General features: G+C 39.6%; 4 protein-coding genes across 4 annotated transcripts; 2 read left to right on the top strand and 2 right to left on the bottom strand.

Annotated features, from left to right (window-relative positions):
- Positions 1-1,127: 1,127 nt before the first annotated feature.
- Positions 1,128-2,237, top strand: LOC119083760. The gene is made up of 2 exons (XM_037193540.1): positions 1,128-1,259; positions 1,320-2,237. Exons 1-2 carry the CDS (start codon positions 1,218-1,220, stop codon positions 2,124-2,126), a joined length of 849 nt encoding a protein of 282 aa, XP_037049435.1. The 5' UTR covers positions 1,128-1,217; the 3' UTR covers positions 2,127-2,237.
- A 3,487-nt stretch (positions 2,238-5,724) lies between these two features.
- On the bottom strand, positions 5,725-6,847 carry LOC119083759. Its single transcript, XM_037193538.1, has 2 exons — positions 6,717-6,847; positions 5,725-6,656 (listed from the first exon to the last, which is right to left on the bottom strand). The coding sequence occupies exons 1-2, from the start codon at positions 6,756-6,758 to the stop codon at positions 5,850-5,852; spliced, it is 849 nt and encodes a 282-aa protein (XP_037049433.1). The 5' UTR covers positions 6,759-6,847; the 3' UTR covers positions 5,725-5,849.
- Positions 6,848-8,860: 2,013 nt separating this feature from the next.
- On the top strand, positions 8,861-9,923 carry LOC119083761. Its single transcript, XM_037193541.1, has 2 exons — positions 8,861-8,945; positions 9,006-9,923. The coding sequence occupies exons 1-2, from the start codon at positions 8,904-8,906 to the stop codon at positions 9,810-9,812; spliced, it is 849 nt and encodes a 282-aa protein (XP_037049436.1). The 5' UTR covers positions 8,861-8,903; the 3' UTR covers positions 9,813-9,923.
- Positions 9,924-10,289: 366 nt separating this feature from the next.
- Positions 10,290-20,102, bottom strand: LOC119083758 (sodium-dependent glucose transporter 1-like). Its single transcript, XM_037193537.1, has 6 exons — positions 19,827-20,102; positions 19,706-19,760; positions 11,680-11,802; positions 11,023-11,610; positions 10,597-10,959; positions 10,290-10,538 (listed from the first exon to the last, which is right to left on the bottom strand). The coding sequence occupies exons 1-6, from the start codon at positions 19,866-19,868 to the stop codon at positions 10,360-10,362; spliced, it is 1,350 nt and encodes a 449-aa protein (XP_037049432.1). The 5' UTR covers positions 19,869-20,102; the 3' UTR covers positions 10,290-10,359.
- Positions 20,103-27,027: the final 6,925 nt, after the last annotated feature.

Raw genomic sequence — 27,027 nt, 5'->3', positions numbered from 1 at the left:
CGAAAGCTTCCAGGTAGACTGACGCGAGAAGGCTGCAAAGTTGCTTTAAATAACCCGTCCTGCCTCTCATTCAAGTTTAGTCATTTCGTAAAAGGGAAAGTGCACACTGGAAGCTTCGTTACGCTTTTTAAAAGTGAAAAATCTTCTGGAATTTAGCCTTTTCGTTACGTTTTGTAAATATCGTTTGTTACTACAATATCGACCGATCCATTAGCGCCTGTAAAAGAGAGAAGAGAGTATTATCCTTATTCGTAGAAGAAAAATCCTAAATAATAGAGTATTAGTGTTCCCATTTGTTGAAGGAAAACATAAATTTTCTGCGCTTCAAAGAAGTATTTGCGTTTGTTTAAAGCCAGGCTTCAAGACCGACTTGATTTCTCAGTCAAACGGTAACGGTTTTCTTAAAATTTCCATAACAAAAGCGTTGGACTTGGGTGCAAATAGTCACTTCATATTTGACTATTAGTCAATGAATAGGGACCCGAATTATGTAGTAGTCTCAATTTTTGCAAATGGAATGTCAGCGTGTACACGCAATGTGTTAGGTCCGTTATTTGACCGCTCCCGCCTGGTTCATTTTACTGTGCCGTGATAATGAGGAAATGTAACGCTAAAAATTGTGGAAAATAGCTTTCTCAACAAGGACTTTCATTCCCAAATCATCAAATCATACCTCGAAATGCACGATTTTTAGTTAATTTTTTTCAGCCACACACACCCATTCAGCTTAAATCGATCTAGACAAAAACTGAATATTTTTACAGCTCCACAACATGAGCAAAGCTTTTCGGAAAGCTCTTTGTTCAAATTCGAATATTCAAATTTGTGAAAAATATTGATCCAGGAGCGAAGAAAATGCGTCAATCATTCGTAAGCATCATCCGCTCATAAATAATTGAGTATTTTCGTCTATACGAGAATCGAGAAGTGAACACTGAAAACCATCTGGCGAATAAATTTCCCTCAAAAATTAATTTTGTTTACCTGAACCAATAAGTAAAGTTAGAGATGAAGCAGTTTTTCTGCGTAAAATTAAAGTTTGAAGAAAACAAGCGAAATGACGCAGTTTGTTCAGTTGGCCAATCGGCGAATTAATTTTCTTTTCGATTTGCTAATCAGGCGATGGTGACGACGATGATGATGTGTGTAGTATATAAGGCGGGCGACACTCTTCGATGTTCATCAGTTTGCTTTGTCAATTGTAACCGCTCGTAACCATGAAATTTATCGTCTGTTTGGCTGTTCTTGCCGTTGCTGGCGTAAGTTCGCATTTCCATTGTACAAAAATGGGTAAAATTTGATAAATTGTTTCTTTGTAGACCATCAGTGCTACCCCACTTTTGGGTGGCTTGAACTTGGGCAAAACACTCGGAGGTGTTGTAGGATCAGTTAACAATGTCGTCACCTCAGTTACCGATATTGTCAACAATTTGTCATGCACTCTTAATGGAATCGTTGCCAGCGTACAAGGAGTACTCGCCCAACTTAACGGTGTCGTTGAAAACGTTCTTGCCGTTGTCCAACAATTGCTTGCTGCTATCACCGCCGCTTTGGACCAAATCGTTGCCCAAATCCAAGGACTCACTCCACTCTGTGGTTGCGGTGGACTTACCGACGTTGTTGGTGGTCTCGTTGGCAATGTTGGAACCACTCTTAACGATGTTGTTGCCGCTGTTGGAGGAATCCTTGACAACGTCAATGGTGCTGTCGATGACCTCGTTGCCCAACTCGATGGTCTCCTCAACAACCTCCTTTGTGCCGTACAAGACCTTCTTGCCACAGTTGTAGCCGCCGTTGCCGAACTCCTCAGCCAAGTCAGCGCTGCCGTTGACCAAGCACTCGCTGAACTCCAATTGGCCCTCCGATCGGTCATCCAAATCGTTGACGAAACTTTGGCTGCTTTATTGGCCCAGCTCCAAAACAGCGCACTCGGCTGTGCCTTGGGCGGACTTTTCGATCAACTTTCCGGTGTTGTTAGCGATCTTCTCGCTGAAGTCAACTGCCTTGCTGATAACATCATCGATAGCGTACAAGACGCTCTTGTCAGCCTTCAAGCTACTTTGAACGAAGTTCTTGCCACCCTTCAAGGTTCATTGGGCAGTCTTGGACTCGAATGCTCATGCTAATTCGAACAGCTACCGTAAATTCACACGTATGTCGACCACCGGCCACACTTAACTGAAATTCGAGCTTAGTTTTTAGGAAAAAAATGAATAAATAAATCGCAAGAAATAGAATGATGATCATTTAACATCCTCTGTGTCTGAGTTTCTGTGGGAATTTGTTTTGGCGCATATCGAAGGAACATGTTCAAGCACCTCCGATTTACCCATGAAGGTGCTGCTGGCAACAAAGTTTTCTGGTTCGATTTAGAAAGGGCGAACCGCCAGACATTTGGAATCTTAAGCTCTTAAGAATCTGTTACTGTCGAACGGTCACAATCTGCTGGATTATCTTTGTCAGGTACATGCAACCAACTGTAGTTTCATTGATGATTTCCTTGACCCTGTTACCAACAAAAGTTCCTCATTCATCATTGTGTTTTATCCAAGCCAATGCTGTGGTTGAATCTGACCAATAAAACCGTTTTACTGATGCTTCAAATGATGATAAAATAGGTTTTGCCAGACGAACTCCGGTCAAACATCCCATTAATTCTAGTCTTGTCGTAGCAACCTTCTGAATGAGAGTTGTTCTGGTCTTAGCTTGGATCAGCTGCACGTTAATAGCAATCTACACTCCGACCCCCTATGAAAGTGGCCAAAGCATATAAGGTTCCGATAGCCACGGGAATTGTCCAGATTGATATAGTGTACTCCGAGAAAACCCAACACTCCTAAAATTTGTGTTTTTTGTGATATATTTTGAACTTTTGAGTTTTCTCGGCGTAGACACCAAACGATGAAGCCACCTTTTTCGAAAAAAAAACTCTTAATAAAAAAGGGTGTGCGAATGAATCGACTTCACCTTATCCTCATTTGAAAGAAGAATTTTGTTGGAATGTTTTCCGCTGATGGCCTTGGCGATTCGCCAGAATTTCTTGTCACCATTAGACAATTTAGAGAGCATTTGAGGCTAGTTATTGTTGGATCTTTCAGTGATGGATCTTTACAGCGCTGCCATAGCCTCTTGAGCGTATCTCTAGACTGAATTTTTGAGAGTTTTTCAATAGCGGCATCGGTGGATTCTTTTATAACTATCGACATATTAAAATCTTAATTCAGGTCAATATGACTATCCAAACAAATCTTCAAAAACTTTCCAATCAGCACGCCCATCCGCTTTGAACGCTTCGTATTCTTCCCAAGAATTTACAGATGTGACACTGTTGTCTACGTATAGTGATTGTTTTAGCTTTTGAACTGTTTGCTGGTCTGTTATTTCCACATCGTACAAATGATGATTCAAAACAGCAGCTAATTTGAATGGAGTGCATTTGACTTCAACACCCACACTTTTATGTTCGAAAACTTTTATCTAGGAATATGACTTGTCCTCCCACCACAAGAAAATCAAATATTTTTTGTCGCTTTCTTGTATTTCAATCATTAAAAACGGTTTTCTTATATCCGATATTACTCCAATCTTTCCTTCACGAAAATTGAATATTACTTTCGGAATCAATTCGATCAATTTGGTCCTTTCATTGAGACATTCGCTTAAGGATGGAAATCGGTTGATATTGCATGAACGCCGGACGGACAGGTGTAGTCTTACTTTCGGGCTTCAAAACAGCATGATGCGGTATAATATGACCATTAGCTGAAGGGGGTTCTTCGTTTGAGAATTTTATTTCATCTCCGGTTTGCGACAGAACGAAGGCTGGCGGCACCGTATACGTAAACATTGAGAAATCATCTGAAAGCGGAGAAAAAATTATTTCGACAATATTGTTCCATATCATCTAACAGCGCCATTAAACCGAGTTCGAAGAGTCCTCTTGATGATGAAATAGTCAGTATAGATCCTAAGCCGCTTTTTCAACGGCTAATGTTGATAACAAGAGATATGGATGCCGATGAAATTCGAAATGTGTTTAAGTTCGACATCTCCCAAAAGCCGTCAGCCCTTTTCGATGAATTTGAATTTATGCGCGAAGGAAGTACTTCAACTCTTTTCGATACTTCATGGAAAAACGTTGGTTCTGATGAGATAAATTTAACGGCTTTTGATGGTTGTAATATTGTGCTCAATGGTTGTTCATTAATCAACCAAATTCTTTGGCAGGAAGATGAGACTTTCAATGCAATTTCTGAAAGATATATCAAATACGTGGCACAATATGGACAGCCTCAAGTGGTACTTGAAAGCAACTACGATTTATCCCCGGTTTCGGTTTCATTTAATTTTCAACGAAGAAAGAGAAGTTTCGGGTCGTTGAGTCGAATTGACTTTTCACAGGAAAAGGAGTGGAAGTGGGGAAGGTCTTTACAAATCTGGCCTACATGTCAACTCAAGCAAATTAAAGTATGCTTTCGTGGAACAGGTACGGAACCACCTTAAGGTACACAGCACACCAAATTACGGACAAGAGATCGTAAATCGATATTTTCACTTAATGCGTAATTTTGTATTCCAATTTGACAATTCGATACAAAGTCTTACCTTTCAATTCCGCGATCAAACAGGACTGTAATCACCCATTTAAAATCACCTGCAACCTCTCTATTGTTGCCTATTCTAACTGTCAAAATGTTTAGGTACAACAATCTCACAAAATGAACTCACCACCACCGGTTGAGTTTCAACACTTTATCCACAAATTATTCGAAATATTCACTTAATGGAATTTATTGTTTATACGGAAGATCCAATCAAATTTTGCCATACGTGAATTGAATTCCTGAAAAGATTTCTTTTTTTTTTTGTAAATGAACATCTCTGCGACGTTACATGTATCACATTTCCATTTCATAAATCATTTTCAAGGTGTTTTCACTAGAAAGGAATTATGGTTGACCAACATCAATTAAATTCAGTTGTAGAATAAGGATATATGTCAGAGTTTGTGCATGGAATTCATTGGAAAACGAGTGCTTGGCTAGGTACAAAAATCTGGATTTAACACATGTCCCCTGTCAAGATCTCACTGGACTTTGCCTGATACTTTCGAACATAATATAAAAGTAGAAAAAATCAATTCAGCAGGTGTTCAGTGCATTATTCAAATGTAGAACTTTTACCACATCAAACAGAATAGAGTGGCATTCTGATGCTACTAACACGATTAGCAGCCTTAGCGGTATGTTTGCAATGCTACATTGAGAAAAAAGGTATGCAAATATTCGCCTACTTAGATTAAAGTTTTTAGCCAATTTTTGTGTTCAATTGCCCAGCTTGGCGCTACCGACAAACATACGTTCGAAGAGTTTTCAATGTTAATTTATCTATTAAACCGTAGGAGAAAAACAAACAAAATTTTATTGAAATGAACATCTTTGGCCTACGGTGAGTGTCTCCTTATTTTACGTAGGGTACTAGGGTAAGCATTATTCTAAACAGTTCCTCAAGAGTTGTGACCGTTCGACAGTAATAGATTCCTAAGAGCTGTGTCAGTACTCGAGAATTTTCAAACTTCTACAGTTCTGGCGGTTCACCCTTTCTAAATCGAACCAGAAAGCTTTCTTGCCAGCAGCACCTTCATGGGTAAATCGGAGGTGCTTGAACATGTTCCTTCGCTATGCGCCAAAACAAATTCCCACAGAAACTCAGACACAGAGGATGTTAAATGATCATCATTCTATTTCTTGCGATTTATTTATTCATTTTTTTCCTAAAAACTAAGCTCGAATTTCAGTTAAGTGTGGCCGGTGGTCGACATACGTGTGAATTTACGGTAGCTGTTCGAATTAGCATGAGCATTCGAGTCCAAGACTGCCCAATGAACCTTGAAGGGTGGCAAGAACTTCGTTCAAAGTAGCTTGAAGGCTGACAAGAGCGTCTTGTACGCTATCGATGATGTTATCAGCAAGGCAGTTGACTTCAGCGAGAAGATCGCTAACAACACCGGAAAGTTGATCGAAAAGTCCGCCCAAGGCACAGCCGAGTGCGCTGTTTTGGAGCTGGGCCAATAAAGCAGCCAAAGTTTCGTCAACGATTTGGATGACCGATCGGAGGGCCAATTGGAGTTCAGCGAGTGCTTGGTCAACGGCAGCGCTGACTTGGCTGAGGAGTTCGGCAACGGCGGCTACAACTGTGGCAAGAAGGTCTTGTACGGCACAAAGGAGGTTGTTGAGGAGACCATCGAGTTGGGCAACGAGGTCATCGACAGCACCATTGACGTTGTCAAGGATTCCTCCAACAGCGGCAACAACATCGTTAAGAGTGGTTCCAACATTGCCAACGAGACCACCAACAACGTCGGTAAGTCCACCGCAACCACAGAGTGGAGTGAGTCCTTGGATTTGGGCAACGATTTGGTCCAAAGCGGCGGTGATAGCAGCAAGCAATTGTTGGACAACGGCAAGAACGTTTTCAACGACACCGTTAAGTTGGGCGAGTACTCCTTGTACGCTGGCAACGATTCCATTAAGAGTGCATGACAAATTGTTGACAATATCGGTAACTGAGGTGACGACATTGTTAACTGATCCTACAACACCTCCGAGTGTTTTGCCCAAGTTCAAGCCACCCAAAAGTGGGGTAGCACTGATGGTCTACAAAGAAACAATTTATCAAATTTTACCCATTTTTGTACGATGGAAATGTGAACTTACGCCAGCAACGGCAAGAACAGCCAAACAGACGATAAATTTCATGGTTACGAGCGGTTACAATTGACAAAGCAAACTGATGAACATCGAAGAGTGTCGCCCGCCTTATATACTACACACATCATCATCGTCGTCACCATCGCCTGATTAGCAAATCGAAAAGAAAATTAATTCGCCGATTGGCCAACTGAACAAACTGCGTCATTTCGCTTGTTTTCTTCAAACTTTAATTTTACGCAGAAAAACTGCTTCATCTCTAACTTTACTTATTGGTTCAGGTAAACAAAATTAATTTTTGAGGGAAATTTATTCGCCAGATGGTTTTCAGTGTTCACTTCTCGATTCTCGTATAGACGAAAATACTCAATTATTCGAGCGGATGATGCTTACGAATGATTGACGCATTTTCTTCGCTCCTGGATCAATATTTTTCACAAATTTGAATATTCGAATTTGAACAAAGAGCTTTCCGAAAAGCTTTGCTCATGTTGTGGAGCTGTAAAAATATTCAGTTTTTGTCTAGATCGATTTAAGCTGAATGGGTGTGTGTGGCTGAAAAAAATTAACTAAAAATCGTGCATTTCGAGGTTTGATTTGATGATTTGGGAATGAAAGTCCTTGTTGAGAAAGCTATTTTCCACAATTTTTAGCGTTACATTTCCTCATTATCACGGCACAGTAAAATGAACCAGGCGGGAGCGGTCAAATAACGGACCTAACACATTGCGTGTACACGCTGACATTCCATTTGCAAAAATTGAGACTACTACATAATTCGGGTCCCTATTCATTGACTAATAGTCAAATATGAAGTGACTATTTGCACCCAAGTCCAACGCTTTTGTTATGGAAATTTTAAGAAAACCGTTACCGTTTGACTGAGAAATCAAGTCGGTCTTGAAGCCTGGCTTTAAACAAACGCAAATACTTCTTTGAAGCGCAGAAAATTTATGTTTTCCTTCAACAAATGGGAACACTAATACTCTATTATTTAGGATTTTTCTTCTACGAATAAGGATAATACTCTCTTCTCTCTTTTACAGGCGCTAATGGATCGGTCGATATTGTAGTAACAAACGATATTTACAAAACGTAACGAAAAGGCTAAATTCCAGAAGATTTTTCACTTTTAAAAAGCGTAACGAAGCTTCCAGTGTGCACTTTCCCTTTAACGAAATGACTAAACTTGAATGAGAGGCAGGACGGGTTATTTAAAGCAACTTTGCAGCCTTCTCGCGTCAGTCTACCTGGAAGCTTTCGATTTACTGATTGGCTTCATTTTCATTTTATACGCCAGCACATACAATGGATATTCTTCTATTATTGTTGAATAGATTCGAATAATTTTTTGTGGTGTCAGTGCCATTGGTGCGTCTCTAATTAAGTGGCTAGTCAAGTATTACTTTCTTCGTTACTTTTTACAAACAATAAGCACACGCTTATTCACGCTCAAACTGTAACTTTTTTCTAATAATTTACACACAAAAAACATGATTTCCGTAGATTTTGTTGGAGATGGGTGCAAATAGTCGTGATATGTCTATTTGCACCCAGGTGCAAATAGTATCTACCAGTCAAATTAAGCGCTTCTGCCATGGCATTAAGCAGGTACAAAAATGCCCAAAATTGTAACCACAGTCCGATTACGTCTTTAACGCAGGGAATAAGAGCCACAAGTCTGGCATATTTGAGTGAACCGTTCCCGAGTTAGGGTCGTTCTAGCTGCGGAAGTACTGAAAATATATTCGTGAAATTGCAATGGACCTTCCCTTGTGATGGTGCTGCTGCCATACGCGAAAATCAATCGGTATTCATTCATCTCGAAGAAAATGCGTCAATCATTCGTAAGCATCATCCGCTCATAAATAATTGAGTATTTTCGTCTATACGAGAATCGAGAAGTGAACACTGAAAACCATCTGGCGAATAAATTTCCCTCAAAAATTAATTTTGTTTACCTGAACCAATAAGTAAAGTTAGAGATGAAGCAGTTTTTCTGCGTAAAATTAAAGTTTGAAGAAAACAAGCGAAATGACGCAGTTTGTTCAGTTGGCCAATCGGCGAATTAATTTTCTTTTCGATTTGCTAATCAGGCGATGGTGACGACGATGATGATGTGTGTAGTATATAAGGCGGGCGACACTCTTCGATGTTCATCAGTTTGCTTTGTCAATTGTAACCGCTCTAACCATGAAATTTATCGTCTGTTTGGCTGTTCTTGCCGTTGCTGGCGTAAGTTCACATTTCCATCGTACAAAAATGGGTAAAATTTGATAAATTGTTTCTTTGTAGACCATCAGTGCTACCCCACTTTTGGGTGGCTTGAACTTGGGCAAAACACTCGGAGGTGTTGTAGGATCAGTTAACAATGTCGTCACCTCAGTTACCGATATTGTCAACAATTTGTCATGCACTCTTAATGGAATCGTTGCCAGCGTACAAGGAGTACTCGCCCAACTTAACGGTGTCGTTGAAAACGTTCTTGCCGTTGTCCAACAATTGCTTGCTGCTATCACCGCCGCTTTGGACCAAATCGTTGCCCAAATCCAAGGACTCACTCCACTCTGTGGTTGCGGTGGACTTACCGACGTTGTTGGTGGTCTCGTTGGCAATGTTGGAACCACTCTTAACGATGTTGTTGCCGCTGTTGGAGGAATCCTTGACAACGTCAATGGTGCTGTCGATGACCTCGTTGCCCAACTCGATGGTCTCCTCAACAACCTCCTTTGTGCCGTACAAGACCTTCTTGCCACAGTTGTAGCCGCCGTTGCCGAACTCCTCAGCCAAGTCAGCGCTGCCGTTGACCAAGCACTCGCTGAACTCCAATTGGCCCTCCGATCGGTCATCCAAATCGTTGACGAAACTTTGGCTGCTTTATTGGCCCAGCTCCAAAACAGCGCACTCGGCTGTGCCTTGGGCGGACTTTTCGATCAACTTTCCGGTGTTGTTAGCGATCTTCTCGCTGAAGTCAACTGCCTTGCTGATAACATCATCGATAGCGTACAAGACGCTCTTGTCAGCCTTCAAGCTACTTTGAACGAAGTTCTTGCCACCCTTCAAGGTTCATTGGGCAGTCTTGGACTCGAATGCTCATGCTAATTCGAACAGCTACCGCAAATTCACACGTATATCGACCACCGGCCACACTTAACTGAAATTCGAGCTTAGTTTTTAGGAAAAAAATTAATAAATAAATCGCAAGAAATAGAATGATGATCATTTAACATCCTCTGTGTCTGAGTTTCTGTGTGAGGCATTGTGCTAAAGGGGCAATACATTCCGATAAACGAATAATAACGATTAGGCCAAAAACGGAAAAATTGTTCCAAATGAATAATATTGAAACATTTTAAATAGTTCTTGACTTGTGGCACATATAGCCAGGTGTGATGGGATCTTAAATGAAGAACGATAATCGGCGAAACTATTGATGGTATTGTTAACAAGTGTCACAAATACAAAAAATATTCACAAAGGCAGCAAGTCTTAAGAAATTGTTACGTAATACGGGGACAGTCCTCAAAACTTGCTATGCAAAGCTATCTAATTGGTAGCTCTGATTTCAAAAACGTCTAATCTGATCGCAATCTCAAATTTTTATTATCAAAGCCACAGGCTCTACGAAGTACATCTTGATTCGAGTTAGTTAGCTCGAAGTTGGTCTGAACTTTTGCTTCGTTAGAAGTCTGTACTGGAAAAACACCAGCCCGATGACACATGCAAACGCAATAGTCGAGTAGAGCAATACAATCCACAGAAAAATCGGCGGCCATCCTTCTAAGTACTGCGACACGACCAGAGGGATGACAAATTCACCGGCACAAGCTGAAATGTTTTGGCATAAGGCCAACAATCTTAACGCCAATCAAATCAATTCACCAACCTGCGACCATAAAACCAGCCGTAATCCTTGCAGTGATAGGCGTGAGTTGTTCGACGAAGCCAAACATTGTTGCGAACACGGACGAACAGCCCAGACCCATCAAACTGGACCCGACCCATAGAGCCCATTCATGGCTGTTTGCGAACGGAACGAGGATGCAGTTGGAGAACATGATGATGATAAAGTCGCCGATCAACAGCGTTCTGCATGGCAAATAGACAATCAGTACTAGAGTGAAAATGCGCAGAAATGTATAGGTTGCCCAGTAGCTGCCCGTTATGAATGATCCTTGCGATTTGGTCAAATTTAAATCGGATTTGACGGCGAATGGGGTGAGCAGGGAGCCAAACGATATCTCCAGACCTAAAAAGGGCATGGAAATAAAAATGGAATTTTCCGTCTCCATCGACATCAGTTATAACTTACCCACATATGCGTGCATACACACTGAGGCTATCACTATGACCATGATCTTAACATTGCCACTCAGTGGTTCATTTAGCTGAAATTTGTCTTTTTTTCCGCACTCGACAACGTCCTTGTTGTCGCTCTTCCTCAGCCGAGATGGATGGACCGGATTGTCCGGATATAAAATGTAATTAAGCACAACCAGCGCCAGTACCAGCAAACAATAAGTGGATCCAATAATGAACGGCCAATGAATCATCAAATAATTGGCGGCTGCAACGTCAGGAAAAATCGTCGAGTTGGAGGTGTGAATTTCAAGGTCGTCCACTTCTTTATTTAGCAGAAACGGTTCCACAAGAAACGGTGCGATGAGTGCACCCAAACCGTACATGAAATGGATAATTTGCATGAACGGAGGATTCTCTTTGCCCCAAATGTGAATGATCCAACAGTTGCCGATACAGTCGATACAACCACTTGAAAGCCCCGCCAATGCAATCAGAACGTACATCACGTTGATGTGCGAAAACAAGGGGAATAAGAACATCGAAGTAGTCATCAAAATTGTGGAGCCAATGATCAGAGGCTGATGATCGACCATATCACCTGGGTGGATTTTAGAATTTTTATATATTTCAGCCGGACAATGCATTGTTGCGTGTGTGTGTCATGTACCTAATATTCCAGCAATCACACTTCCAATAGCATATCCGAATGATCTAACTGGCAAGAGGAATGCAATTCGTGAAATAGTCGTGTCGGATAGCAGCTGAAGGTCTAGTAGAGCTGGGCCCAGCGCTGATTGGTATAAAGAGATAGAGTCATAAACTATCTTTGCTCACAATAAAATTTCATGAATGCTTGAGTCTGGGCGTCTTGGGACGAGGATTGACCCCTTGCTTACAATTGGAAAAATCATCAGAACCTACGGCTAAACATTCGCTGCCTGGAACATACGTTCAGCAGAGGATTTCATAAGAGCAGAACCGAAAATTGTGCATTGAAGTACTAGATTCGTTTAGTCTGTAATCTGGCATGAAGTCTTCGTATGTGTTATTCACACGGCTTTGCGTGAAACTAAGTGAATTGAAGCATTAAAACAGCAGCCCTTGAGCTTATGAGTTCTACTGTTTGAACTGGTTGAAAACTCTAGTGAATATAAAGGTGCTGAATGAAGCATTATTTTGCATGTGTATACAGATCATCTTCAAGTTACGGTACGTTCAGACGTAACCTCACTTAAGTTTCGTTAAATGTTTCGTTCATTCATTCGTATGAAACTGTATTACCGTGAATGGCATTGGAACCGTCCTTGAAGATGATCTATAAAGACCTTGACACAATATGCAATTTCATTAGATGCGCGCGAACACGCCAATTCTGATGATTATCACGGTTATTTCAGCTGTCAAAACGTCATATATATTGAGAGACCAGCGCATGAACAGGCAAAGGAACAGATTTTATTAACTGTCACTGGGTCTCTTATTTTGTATGGAACGTTCGTAACACAGTGGCACTATACCAACGTAACACACTGAATTTATATGAAAAATTTGGACCACTGCGTCGTAGTAGAGACATAACCAAAAAGTTATCGTTGAGGAAATGTTCCCAAAAGCGTTGAGGTTATTATCGCTCTGTGGATGCTCTCGTTCGTTTTCGGCTTGTCAAAAATCGATTTTACCGTACGATGGAACAAACCTATTCACTTACACACAGAAAATTTGCTCCATCATCATGCCAACGACAATCATGACGACAAGAGAATTTTTCGTATGAAAATCCTCTATATAGTCCAGACGCTTGTGTCATCCTGTGGGATTCGAGGTTTTAAGATTTTTTGTGAATGGATTCTGATAGAGTATCAAAAGTTGTAGAACTAAATTTTTTTCTTGAGGTCGATGAACCGGTATTACCGGTAAAATTACCGCTTTAGTGTAAAACTAAGAATCGCTATAACTCGAGATAGAAGTGACTTTGTTCGGATTTCTTTTTTTTGTTAGAAAGGTACATTAATTACCTACGTTTTATGGAAGAACTTTTTTTTTTGGAAAAACAAAATGGCGGAAATATGGTCATTTTCCGTAGACACTACACAAAAAAACCGCTAACTTTGAAGCCATTTTTGGCCGGTGTCTTACGACCGGATTTCGTGTAAGTAGGCTCATTCGACAGGTACAGGTCTCAACGACAGCCAAAAAAGTTCCGAAAGTGATTACAAATTTTTTGCCCGAGATATTGAGCAAAAAGTGAGGTTAATACACAATCGGATTTTTCTTGCACAAAATTGCACTGTTTCCTTTCGATTTTCGAGACATTTAAATTTGAAATGAGCCGGAAAAAGACAGAAAATGGTAGTACTAACGTTAACACATCCGAAACAATGCATAAAAATTCTTCTATATGGGACAGACGAGTCAAAAATGGTCAAAAATTTTAAAAATTGGTGAAAACCTACGAAATTTGAACTATTTTTTGCCGTTTTCTCAATTTTAGCGAAAAAAACAATTATTAAATTAAACGGAGAACTTCAGGGAACCTTTTATATCGCATGAGATACATCAACAGCAGCAATTAAAAAAATTTATTTATCTGGAGACTCAATTTCGACAGAAAAATTCAGAAATTTTCAAAGAAATCGTAATTTTTTCATTTTTTTCTCAGTGAAAATAATAAATTAAGATCACTACTTCCGTTCATGCGCTGACCGGAACTGGTATGACAGGAAAGTTCAGTCGCATTATAAAAATGAAAAACTTTTCTCGAAGCACGAAATAGTTATTTATGACACTTAATACACATTGTGAGCCTAATATAGTACTTTGCACCGAGATTCATACAACGTTTTTCGCAACAAGACACGAAAAGTTACGATGTGTATGCAACAGCGGCATCTAAAGTACGCAATTTTCGACGTTATGATGATGAGTTGCATAAAGAAATTTGTGATTTGCTTAAATGCCTTGGAGATCCCGAATAAACTCCAGAAACATTTTTCGACACTATTGTACCGTTCATTTTCCATTTGTAATGTTGGAGAAAGTAGATGGTATATTTTCATAAAAACGCCAGCGTTAGCTAGATTATTGAATTTTGATCCGTCTGAGTACCAGATGAGATCTATATTGGCAGGAATTACGGGTTGCTAGACCAGTCTTCTCTAGATGAAATAAAATCGTTTCAAATTTGTTCTCGAAACAAAAAGTTGGAGTGGTAGAGTCAAGCGGGAGTTCGAAGTATGGTGACTCTTCCACCACTGTTTTCCACAATGCTGCGTGACCAAAATTGGTCTCGTGGAGGAGAGATGAGTGGTGCACGATAACTTGAATAAATCTCAGCGGATTTTCAAAAACTTTTTTTTATTCGATGAAGTATCGAAATCTTCAGGTCAAGTTTGAAAATAGGTGGAACCATCTGGGAGTAGTTCTCAGAAGAAGCCGTTACAACTCTTTGTTAAGATAGCCATTCGACTTTTGTCGTACCCCTTAGGTTAAGCAAATTTCTATATATATAAAAAACGAGAGTATTGATTGTTTTTTCGAGTCTTTTTTCAATCCTCAGGTGGCAACATGCACCAAAGAAATTTCTAAGACAATAATAAATCCCACCATTTTTCTGAATTGTCAAGTTTTAATAACTAATTAATACAAAAGTGTAAAGAAATGTCGTAACATAAATTTGAAAAAGTCTGGAAGGCTGTAAATTTATCTTTATCTAGAATATAATTTTGTGTATATTTTCTAATTTGATTGAATAAACGAATTATATAAAAACAAGGCATCAGAACAGTCGGAGCGTTTGCTGCGACTTAGCCCCGTACGACCCGTAATCCTATTTCGTCCGTACCCATAATACGTCCGTAGCCGTAATACGCCCGGAACCCTAATACGTCTACAACCCTCTAATGCGTCTGTTACCAAAATGCAAGTCAAGTTGGGCATTGTCAAATTTACTGAAAGTGTTCATTTTTTAAATTGCGCATAGCGCAATTACGAAAGCCCGTACGAAGTACCTCTCAAATAAAACCAACAATTTACGACATTATTTTAGAAACCCAAAATTTTTTGCCAACTTTCCATTGGGTATTCAATTACCTCTCAAATGAAACAAAAACTAGCAAAATCGTTTGAGATTTACTCGATTTATGTGCAAAAAGCACTTAGGGCCGAGTAGCGGCCTTAGTGCAAGGGCCCAAATTTGAAACTTTTTTCGCCACGTTATTTTCGCCATTCAATTACCTTCCATAAAAAACTAAATCTAGCAAAATCGGATGAGATTTACTCGATTTATGTGGAAAAAACACTTAGGGCCGAGTAACGACCTTTGAGCCCTCCCAACAAGCTCGCGTTGCATCCTACACAAAAACAATGTTCAGCAACTTTGTTCTACTCGTCAATACCTTTCATTTGATATATCAGAAGCAGCTATTGCGTGCGAATTTCGGTAGATATCGTCGAAAGACTGAAAAACACCTATAGGCCCTAGCTCTGGAGGGGCCGACCCTACCATGCCCATTTTCGAACTTGACCTTACTTTTGTCGATACCAATCGGGGAAAAAAAGAATTTTGAAAAAAGGTTGTGATTTACTCAAGCTAGAGGGGTCACGGACGGACGGACGGACGGACATTTTTTTATTGCGGATTCGTCATCTATGAACATAACCAAATGCTTTGCCCTTACTGTCTGCTTCCAATTCCAATCATAGTTAAGGCCAGGTTAAGGCATTATACATGGCTGAATGTTTATATTGCCATATAAGGCGCCTTAACCTGGCCTTAAGTTAGGTATTCAAAAACAAGGCATCAGAACAGTCGGAGCGTTTGCTGCGACTTAGCCCCGTACGACCCGTAATCCTATTTCGTCCGTAACCATAATACGTCCGTAGCCGTAATACGCCGGGAACCCTAATACGTCTACAACCCTCAAATGCGTCTGTTACCAAAATGCAAGACAAATTTACTGAAAGTGTTCATTTTTAAAATTGCGCAGAGCGCAATTACGAAAGCCCGTACGAAGTACCTCTCAAATAAAACCAACAATTTACGACATTATTTTAGAAACCCAAAATTTTTTGCCAACTTTCCATTGGGTATTCAATTACCTCTCAAATAAAACAAAAATTAGCAAAACCGGAAGACATTTACTCGATTTGTGTGCAAAAAACACTTAGGGCCGAGTAACGACCTTTGAGCCATCCCAACAAGCCCACGTTGCATCTTACCCAAAAACAATGTTCAGCAAGCCCCCTCTAGCTTGAGCAAATCACAACCTTTTTTCAAAATTCTTTTTTTCCCCGATTGGTATCGGCAAAAGTAAGGTCAAGTTCGAAAATGGGCATGGTAGGGTCGGCCCTTCCAGATCTAGGGCCCTATAGGTGTTTTTCAGTCTTTCGACGATATCTACCGAAATACGCACGCAATAGCTGCTTGTGATATATCAAATGAAAGGTATTGACGAGTAGAACAAAGTTGCGGAACATTGTTTTTGTGTAGGATGTAACGCGAGCTTGTTGGGAGGGCTCAAAGGTCGTTACTCGGCCCTAAGTGTTTTTTCCACATAAATCGAGTAAATCTCGTCCGATTTTGCTAGATTTAGTTTTTTATGGAAGGTAATTGAATACCGAAAAGAACGTGTCGAAAAAAGTTTCAAATTTGGGCCCTTGGACTAAGGCCGCTACTCGGCCCTAAGTGTTTTTTGCACATAAATCGAGTAAATCTCATCCGATTTTACTAGTTTTTGTTTCATTTGAGAGATAATTGAATGCCGAATAGAATGATGGCAAAAAAAGTTTCAAATTTGGGCCCTTGGACTAAGGCCGCTACTCGGCCCTAAGTGTTTTTTCCACATAAATCGAGTAAATCTCATCCGATTTTGCTAGATTTAGTTTTTTATGGAAGGTAATTGAATGGCGAAAATAACGTGGCGAAAAAAGTTTCAAATTTGGGCCCTTGCACTAAGGCCGCTACTCGGCCCTAAGTGCTTTTTGCACATAAATCGAGTAAATCTCAAACGATTTTGCTAGTTTTTGTTTCATTTGAGAGGTAATTGAATACCCAATGGAAAGTTGGCAAAAAATTTTGGGTTTCTAAAGTAATGTCGTAAATTGTTGGTTTTATTTGAAAGGTACTTCGTACGGGCTTTCGTAATTGCGCTATGCGCAATTTTAAAAATGAACAGTTACAGTAAATTTTACAATGTCCAACTTGACTTGCATTTTGGTTACAGACGCATTAGAGGGTTGTAGACGTATTAGGGTTCCGGGCTTATTAGGGCTACGGACGTATTATGGTTGCGGACGAAATAGGATTACGGGTTGTACGGGGCTAAGTCGCAGCAAACGCTCCGACTGTTCTGATGCCTTGTTTTAATTGCTGCTGTTGATGTATCTAATGCGATATAAAAGGTTCCCTCAAGTTCTCCGTTTAATTTAATAATTTTTTTTTCGCTAAAATTGAGAAAACGGCAAAAAATAGTTCAAATTTCGTAGGTTTTCACATTTTTGACGCGTCTGTCCCATATAGAAAAATTTTAATGCATTGTTTCGGATGTATTAAGGTTAGTACTACAATTTTTTGTCATTTTCCGGCTCATTTCAAATTTAAATGTCTCGAAAATCGAAAGGAAACAGTGCAATTTGGTGCAAGAAAAATCCGATTGTGTATTAACCTCACTTTTTGCTCAATATCTCGGGCAAATTTTTTTTATCACTTTCGGAACTTTTTTGGCTGTAGTTGAGACCTGTACCTGTCGAATGAGCCTACTTACACGAAATCCGATCGTAAGACACCGGCCAAAAATGGCTTCAAAGTTAGCGTTTTTTTTGTGTAGTGTCTACGGAAAATGACCATATTTCCGCCATTTTGTTTTTCCAAAAAAAAGTTCTTCCATAAAACGTAGGTAATTAATGTACTTTTCTAACAAAAAAAAGAAATCCGAACAAAGTCACTTCTATTTCGAGTTATAGCGATTCTTAGTTTTACACTAAAGCGGTAATTTTACCGGTAATACCGGTTCATCGACCTCAAGAAAAAAATTTAGTTCTACAACTTTTGATACTCTATCAGAATCCATTCACAAAAAATCTTAAAACCTCGAATCCCACAGAGCCACTTTTCGTGACACAAGCGTCTGGACTAATAGTATCCAAGCCTCACGCAGATTATGATACGCAAGTGACCTTCCATCTTGAAAATTCACCACATCACGTCACTTACTTACTTACTACATCACGTTACACCGATTTGATTTTGATGAATTTCGTTGTATGACAAAGGTGTTATGCCGCATATCAAATAAAATGGACATCTACGTGACATACTCAAAGTATATACAGTCTTGATATTATTATCAGATGAGTGATGTGTCAACCGCTTATCTGTATTCGTGTAAGACTAGATGATGGTAACCTTCAGCTGCCCGCTTAAATTGTAGCTTCTCACGTCTCTTCTCTTCAGGCTTGTAAATTTAACCATTTCAATGGATCACATTTTATAATAACAGAGTGATACATTGGACGTCATTGAAATTTGAATAGTAATTTGCGTCAGCTGTTTTTCAGCTGGTCCACTCATACAAAGAAGAGGCTAGCGGTAAAACCATGTAAGCAGTTTTGTTTGTACCAGAGAGAGAAATGATAAGTTGGTACACCTGTGGCCGGGTAGAATGCGAAAAGTACTGGAGGTAGCGGATCAGAGAAATTTCAGATACCGAATTTGGTGAATTCATGTTTGTAATGCCATCATTGTCAAATTTTCTTGTGAATGGTGTTGTTGCACCTGCTAAGTTTGTATTGGAATCGAATTAACCTCACCACTAGCTGCAATTTGACGCAAACGAACTCTATGAGTGTTAAACATAACGACACTATATTCACCTGAAAATCCACACGTTTAGTGGTATGGTAGAAAGCGCTGCAAAAAAAAAAGCGGTCGAATCCGATATTTTGAATTTTTGTATGGAAATTCACATTCAAACGTTGATATCTCCGTTGTTTTTGAAGAATAAGAGCCAGGTTTGCATTTTTATGAAGGTTTATCGATTGGCATACTCATTTGTGCGAAATAGTTAGAAGAAAATTTTCACACAACATTTCACACAAACTCCATAAAAGATGCAAACCTAGCAAAACCTGGCTCTTATTCTTAAAAAAAATCAAAATATCGGATTCGACCACTTTTCTTGCAGCGCTTTCTACCATACCACCAAACGCGTGGATAGGTATCCGTGCGTAGCTGCGCATCTGCATTACCTTCAGTGTTTATACACTTTGGAGAGTTCGATTCCATACAGCAGGTGCATCAACCATAGAGTTACACTCGAGAGATGTCAAAGTGGCGCTGTTACTATTTCAACATGTCTGGTTTCCCACATATTTTTGTGGTTTCCTTTGATCGACAGCGCCACCATGCCACCTCTCGAGTATAACTCTATGGCATCAACATTACAAAAATGAATTCACTTAAAAGTCTGGAATCGTACCTGCAGTGTTTTTATGAGAATGTGTATGTGAATGACACCACAGTCATACAAACGTATCATTTCTCTGGTTTGTACAAGTGGATCAGCTGAAATAATCTCGATCTAAATATCACTGACCCTGTAGCCCGAAAATACACGCGAAATTAGCGTTACGTTTTCTATGCATTTTGGTTCGAATACTGGTTTAGATCGACATAGCAATGATGATGAAGATTTTACCGGAAGTGAAAATCCCTAGTGCAATGAACAGTAATCCGATAAGGCCCGTCTTCACCTGAAGACAAATAGAAACACAATTTGAACTCGTTAATTTCGCTTAAACACTCTGGGCTCGACTCACACTCTTTTGTGGATTGTTTTTCAGTTCATGGATGAATGCCATATTTCACAACGCGTTTGAATCAATCGAATTCGAAACAGACTGCACAGAACTTAATATTGTTGCATCAACAGACGTAACACACTCGAAGCATACTATTATAATCAACACCAGCCAATTAATCGCAATAGAAAACAATTTTATTGCTTGGCCTCTTCAATTAACAACAACGACTGATCGGAATGAATTTCGAAGATTAAAGAAAAACGGCAAAGTCATGCTCTGTTTCGTTTTAAATCCCCGAGTAAACATCAGTGATCGCTGTGCACACTTATACACTTATTTCTTACACCAATAAATCGTTTAGATGGTAAAGATAAAACTTTTACGACGAGCGCACACACAAACAGATTCGTATTCGAATCAGGGTCGATCTGTGGGAGACGGAACTACTGAGCGATCAACACAATTAAATTGAATTTGACGAATTTTGTTAAGATTTACCGAAAATCGCAAATTGACCAGCAAATTGACGCCATATTTTTGTAAATTTAGTTATTCAGTAGATCCATCTCCCACAGATCGACCCTGCAATATTCATGTAAGAGCTTGTCAGTTTTGACCCTGAAATTCATTTCACAAGCTTTATCACTGGCTTATCAGATTTTGATACGGAAGCTAGGTGTTCATTCAATGATTGCGACTTTTGATGCTGCGAAAACGTGTCTCCACGTAATATTATCAGTTACCACAACGACACACCAAACAATTGTTGGAGAAACAGTTTCTGCCTTTTGAAAATTTGCACGACATTAGCAGACATCACTACAGACACAGACCTGACATAGATTTTGACTCCCTTCACCCAACTTCCATTTTATCATTTTTTAGGTCTTTTTTCCATAGGAAAAAAAGACCTATTGTGGGTACTTCATCTGTCCGTCCGTCCGTCTGTGTCACAAATCAAATGTGATTGATAAAAGTTAGAATTGCAATGCTACTATGAGCAAACCAACACCAGGCAAATCAATTGTTATTTGTTATCTGGTAACCGATCGCTCATAGCAGACATTGCAATTTGAAAGTTTGGTAGTTGTTGGTAGTTGGACCCCAAAATATTTAGCAGCAAAGATGTTTCTTACTCGAGAGACGCACACCGACTGACGAATATATTCGGCCTGCTGGTCTATTTATAAATCGAGTATTTGGTAGTTGACTACCAAAGTGGTAGTTGACTGACTACCAAAGTGGTAGTTGACTGACTACCAAAGTGGTAGTTGACTGACTACCAAAGTGGTAGTTGACTGACTACCAAAGTGGTAGTTGACTACCAAAGTGGTAGTTGACTACCAAAGTGGTAGTTGACTACCAACGTGGTAGTTGACTACCAACGTGGTAGTTGACTACCAAAGTGGTAGTTGACTACCAACGTGGTAGTTGACTAATACGGATGTTGTAGATATGTTTACTGTTTGAGAGCTGCACACCGACTGATGAAATTAATCGGCTCGCTTGCCAATTTATAATTCCAAAATTTGGTAGTTGAATACCAAAGTGGTACTTGAATGAGTACCAAGCTAGTAGTAAACAGAAATTGAAAAAAAAAATGAAAAAAGACCTCACGAGGCTTCAGCCGGTCTATTCTTGTTTCTGACATATGATCGTAGATGTTTATCAAACTAGGCATCCCCTGAAACTACTTGACCACAGTTTTCCAACGAAACCAGTCACATCTTGAACGCACATATTTAATGGTCGTAAGATGAGTCCACAAATCACCCATTAACCGACCTTTGAAGAACTGATACCAGCAACCCATGGTGGCTAGAGACTATCAACAGTCTGTTTTGAATTCCTCAGGCCAAGACCTTGCGAACGCTATACATATAACAGTCCCAGGCGAAATGAGCCCTCATCATGTCTTCTGATCTGCCATATTTCCGCACCTACACAACACAATACCTGCCCCATGCGAAAGCTGACCATAAAAAAGCAATTTTCCCCCAGTGAAAATGATCCATCACATGTAAACCAACTGCTGCGGAAACTGTTTTGCGACAAGTGCGGTTGTATAGCCGAGCCGAAGGTGAAAAGACAGTTACCGAAGCTTGAAGCTCAAAAACTCGTGAATTTTGCTTTCATCACAAAATTGTTACCTCATGCAATGAATTACTTTCGCAGCAACCAATGCAACCAACCTACTATTACTCGTCTTACAAACAGTGGAGCGGATTACAGTATGGCGGCTTGTCGAATAGACTCGAAAAGATAGACTTCAACAAAAAAAAACTTTCAACTGCGGGTCATTCAACATCTTTAGCTCTATTATTCGTTGATGGTAAGTTTCCCATAATGTTGAAGTTTTGTATTAAACAAGCCTAACCTACCACTTCAATTACTTCTCCAATACAAAAAAAACGTAGATCTTTTGCGGTTATCACTTAAGCTTAAACGTGCCGGTTTATCTGACAAAGCAGTTGACCTGATGATGAGTTACCTCTGCAACCGTACCACTGCTACAAAAATGAAGAACAGCTGGAGTATATTTCGAAACGTTTCTGTCGGAGTTGCGCAAGGCTCAAAGATGGGAGCTCTCCATTTTATAATTTACATTGCCGATATACTCACCCTCGACTGATTGGTAAATTGATATTGTATGTCGACGACACCGCAAGTGTGAGACTGCGGCCAAGACTGCGGCAGAGCTAGAACGTACAATGCATGCAAATCGACATGAAATGGCTGTGTCGGAACGTTCTCACCATTAACACATCAAAGACCTGCTATATGACGTTCGGTAAAGCACGGCTACTTCCTGATCTAAACATCACTATAGACCGCTATAGACGGAGAGGCGATCAAGCGAGTAAGCACGTTCAAATGCCTTGGTCTTGTACTTGACGAACGACTATCGTTTAAGCAACACATTGAACATGTTAAAAGGAAAATACGTCCCTTCATTCTGCTTATGTGGCGTAAAGCGAAATTCATCCCTCTGAGCAAGCGTAAACAACTCTACTTTGCCTACGTTGAAAGTCACATCTCATACATGCTGCCTACATACAGCGTGGGATCCAAGAAGAAATTGCAACAATTGCAGAGAATACAAAATCAATGTATTAAGGCTCTGTACCACCAACATCGCTTCACCTCAACGACCTTCTTATACTCAACATACTTCCGATTGAGAAACTGACAGCTGTTGAACGGATCACCTACGTCCACAAAGTCGTCAATTCGCTTACCAAAAACAACTTCGACATTAGGTTTAACCATGAGATCCATTCACATTGCAATCGTAATCGTCAAGCGAACCAGTTACATTGCTCCGACAAACATCTCGCCTTGAAGCAATCGTCGACTGAGTATAATAAATTTTGTGGTGACCTTCGACATTTTTAATGTGCATTAAGACTTTCAAAGCCAGGCTAAGACTGCGGTCACGAAAGACAGTGCTCACAAGTACAATGTGATTATCGCCTTACGTTTTTCTTAACTGATGCGAGTTTACCGTTGTGATGATTGTTTTTCTGTGATATCTTATGTAGTTTTATAGTCATTTTGAAGTTTAACTTTATTTGCCTTTTTTGACGAGTCTCTCTTAGGGAATTTACCTATTGAACCTAGATTATTTGTTTTTAGCCCCGTACGAAGTACGAAGGGGCTTATAGGATTACGATGCCGTGTGTAATTGATGGAATTCGAAGTAGACGGTAAGGGCAAAGTGTTTGCCTATGTTCATAGATAACGAATCCGCAATAAAAATTTTGTCCGTCCGTCCGTCCGTCCGTCCGTCTGTCCGTCCGTCTGTCACGTCGATATCTTGAGTAAATCAAATCCGATTTCAAAAATTTTTTTTTCCCTGAAATATAGTCGAAATAGTGAGGCTAAGTTCGAAGATGGGCAATTTTGGGTCGACCCCTCCCGAGCTGGGGCCCCATAACTGATTTGACGTTTTCCGAAGATATCTGCGGCCATTCAAAGGCTACACATGTAAGTGATACGTCAAATAAAAGGTATTTACAATACCGATCGACAAAAAAAAGTTTATGGAAATCGGATGACCGACTCGTGAGTTAGACCCCTTGGTGTGGAACAGGCACAGGGCGGTACAAGCAGTTTTTGCTTGTAGGTCGGCCACATTTGAACGGATTTAGATGGATTTTGCTTTATTAGATAGGTATTGACCGTACCAATCAGGGAAAAAAAGATCATGAAATTCGGTTTACCGGAGCGTGAGCTAGGTTTGGAGTGAGCTTATATGTGGCTACTCGGCCGTACAGTGAAAGTGGTGTTTTTAGACCCGTACGAAGTACTGGGGTCTTATAGGTTTACGCATACGTTTGTAACACGTCGAATTGGACTCCCTGAGTAAGGGGAAACCTATTGTGGTTGTCCAGAGATGCCAAATCAGCAAGAAAAAAAAAGTCCGTCCCGTCCGTCTGTCTGTCTGCACGATAACTTGAGTAAAACGCATCCGATTTTGAAAATTCTTTTTTCCCCGTTTGGTAATGTCAAAAGACAGGCTAAGTTCGAAGATGAGTGATTTTGGATCGACCCTTCCCGAGCTGTGGCCCAATAAGTGCTTTACGGTTTTTCGAAGATATCTCCGGACATTTAAACGTTAAACTTGTAAGTGATACGTCAAATAAAATGTATTTACAATACCGATCGACAAAAAAAAGTTTATGCAAATCGGATGACCGACTTGTGAGTTAGACCCCTTGGTGTGAAACAGGCACAGGGCGGCAAGCAGTTTTTGCTTGTTGGTCGCCCAAATTTGAACATATTTCGTTCGTTTTAGCTTTATTAGATAGGTATTGACCGTACCAAACAGGGAAAAAAAGTTTATGAAATTATGTTCTCCGGAGCGTGAGCTAGGTCTCTTGGAGTGAGCTCTTATCTGGCTACTCGGCCGTACAGTGAACGTGGAGTATTTTGACAATATCTCGAGTAAATTTTGACCGAATTTCATGAATTTTTTTTTGTTTGAAAGGTATTAACGAATGTAAAGCGTCGGTAAAATTTCCGGTCTCCTAACAAAATGGCTGCCGGCGGCCATATTGGATTTTATTAAAAGTGATATAAAGTGGGAAAAATGATGCTTAGAGAGTTTCTGTTAACATGGAAAGAATGTGTTAAGTGTGAGGGGTTTCAGGGATTCCATATATGGACATCTATATATACCTATATACAGCTATATTGAGCTATATACAGGCATATAGAGCTATATAATAGCATATTCCTCTGTGAAATGTTTATTTACAGTGAAATATAGGTAGATATAGCGGTATAAAGCTGTTTAAATAGGAATTTATGAAATTTGAGTTCGTACGGGGCTGTCTATATTGCCTCCGGCAATTTAGTTGTATATGATAACAAGGCAAAGAGTGGATAATGTAAGCGATTTTAAAGGGAGAATAGTTTTTCAGCAGAGAAGAAAATGAAGTAAGAGAAATGAAGAGTTTCACATTAAAGGCTTTTGATACGAATAGGTGTTTCGTACGGGTCGGCGTTAGCTATGTTTTGTTAATATCTCGAGTAAAATTTGACCGAATTTCATGAATTTTTTTTGTTTGAAAGGTATTATTGAATGTAAAGCAGCTGTACTAATTTCCACCTCCTAACAAAATGGCCGTCGGCCGCCATTTTGGATTTTTGTAAAAACAATAGAAATAGGTGAAAATGATACTTACAAAGTTACTGATCAGTGGGAAGTGATTGGTTATGTGTGTGGGGTGTTTCAAGCATCCCAAATGTGGATATCTATTTATAAATATATACAGCTATATTGAGCTATATAACGGTGTAGATAGTTCTTTTGAGCTATATACTAGCATATTTATTAGTCAAATGTTTATTTATAGGTAAATATAGGTTAATATAAATTGTTGCAAAAATTTTTAAGTTTGTGTTACAGTTGAAAGGAACGTCGTACGGGGCTTCGTAATTGCGCTATGCGCAATTTTTAAGACGTGCACATTTCATAAGAATTTTAGGTTAGTAGGTTTAGGGTAAGAGTAGGGCGACCGACGAACTAGGGTCGCGTACGCAATAGATGTACGGGTTCGTACGTGGCTCAGTCGCAGCGAACGCTCCGACTGTTCTGACGGCTCGTTTATTTTTACTTTTGATTGTACTTTTTGTATGAATTATTGGTCGTATCCCACGCACGCTTGTGTAAGGGATGATAATAAACGGATTTATTTAAAAAATAAGACAATACCTGAAGAAAGACGCTCAACTAAAGTTTTTTTTATTTTTTTCTTCTTCTAAAAAAAATCCTTTTATTAATCCTAAATTTGTACCTATACATGACACAAATTCCACCCATGGAGTGGCTTCTATTCTTACCAAAAATTATTTTTTATTTTGTTCGTTAAATTCTCACCCACAAAATTACAAATAATATTCGATGAAGAACCGTAGATTAGGTTCTTGTTCGGACATTTTTCTTTGACGAGCATGTGTCCCATCTGTAGTCTACCTCTATGGTCCCACCAGTAAAAACAATAGTGTCCAAACAATCACGTGAGTTATTCACTCGCGAAGCCCAGCGGAAACATAAAACTATCGCATATGGCATCAGGCAACGAATCATTTCCGTGGGGTGCTGTGAGTAATAGTACATTTTCTACCTTGGTGTATATTTCGAGAATAACTTCGTATGTAAATTTATAATGTTTATATACACTCGCTGGCGCTCGTTATATACAATTGTACATAAGAAGTGATTCGAGAAATATACACCAAGGTAGAACAATGTTTTATCTCCTGCAAGCTGATATTTCATACATTAGCGAAATAACCACAAAAATTTAGATTTAAAATTAATTAATTAAGCATGTTTTGTTTTAAAACGCATTCACAACAAAAAAAAACATCATACAGAGAATCCTTTATTTACTTACTCACACACATATACTATCCACCTCAACATTTCGTTCAAATCACATCATTCCGACTACTCTGATTATTTGATCGATGTAGAAGTGACTAACGAACCACTACCGACACCAATTGCATCGCGTTATGTGATTTGTTGGCGTAGTGGTCAGCATGTTTGGTTGATATGCTGCTGGTCCCGTGTTCGCTTCCGCCGTTCGGCGATTTTTTTTTTCAAATATGTAGATGGAAAGTAAATTTACCCTAGGTGGGTTATGTGTGAATTATCCAATCGTATAGGCTGTGGTTATGTATGTGTTTGTGTTTATATGCAGAA

The sequence above is a fragment of the Bradysia coprophila genome, unplaced genomic scaffold (assembly GCF_014529535.1).
Source record: "Bradysia coprophila strain Holo2 unplaced genomic scaffold, BU_Bcop_v1 contig_70, whole genome shotgun sequence".
NCBI lineage: Eukaryota > Metazoa > Arthropoda > Insecta > Diptera > Sciaridae > Bradysia > Bradysia coprophila.
The sequence above is the reverse complement of the archived record's forward strand: the minus strand, read 5'-3'. Positions and strand labels throughout refer to the sequence as shown.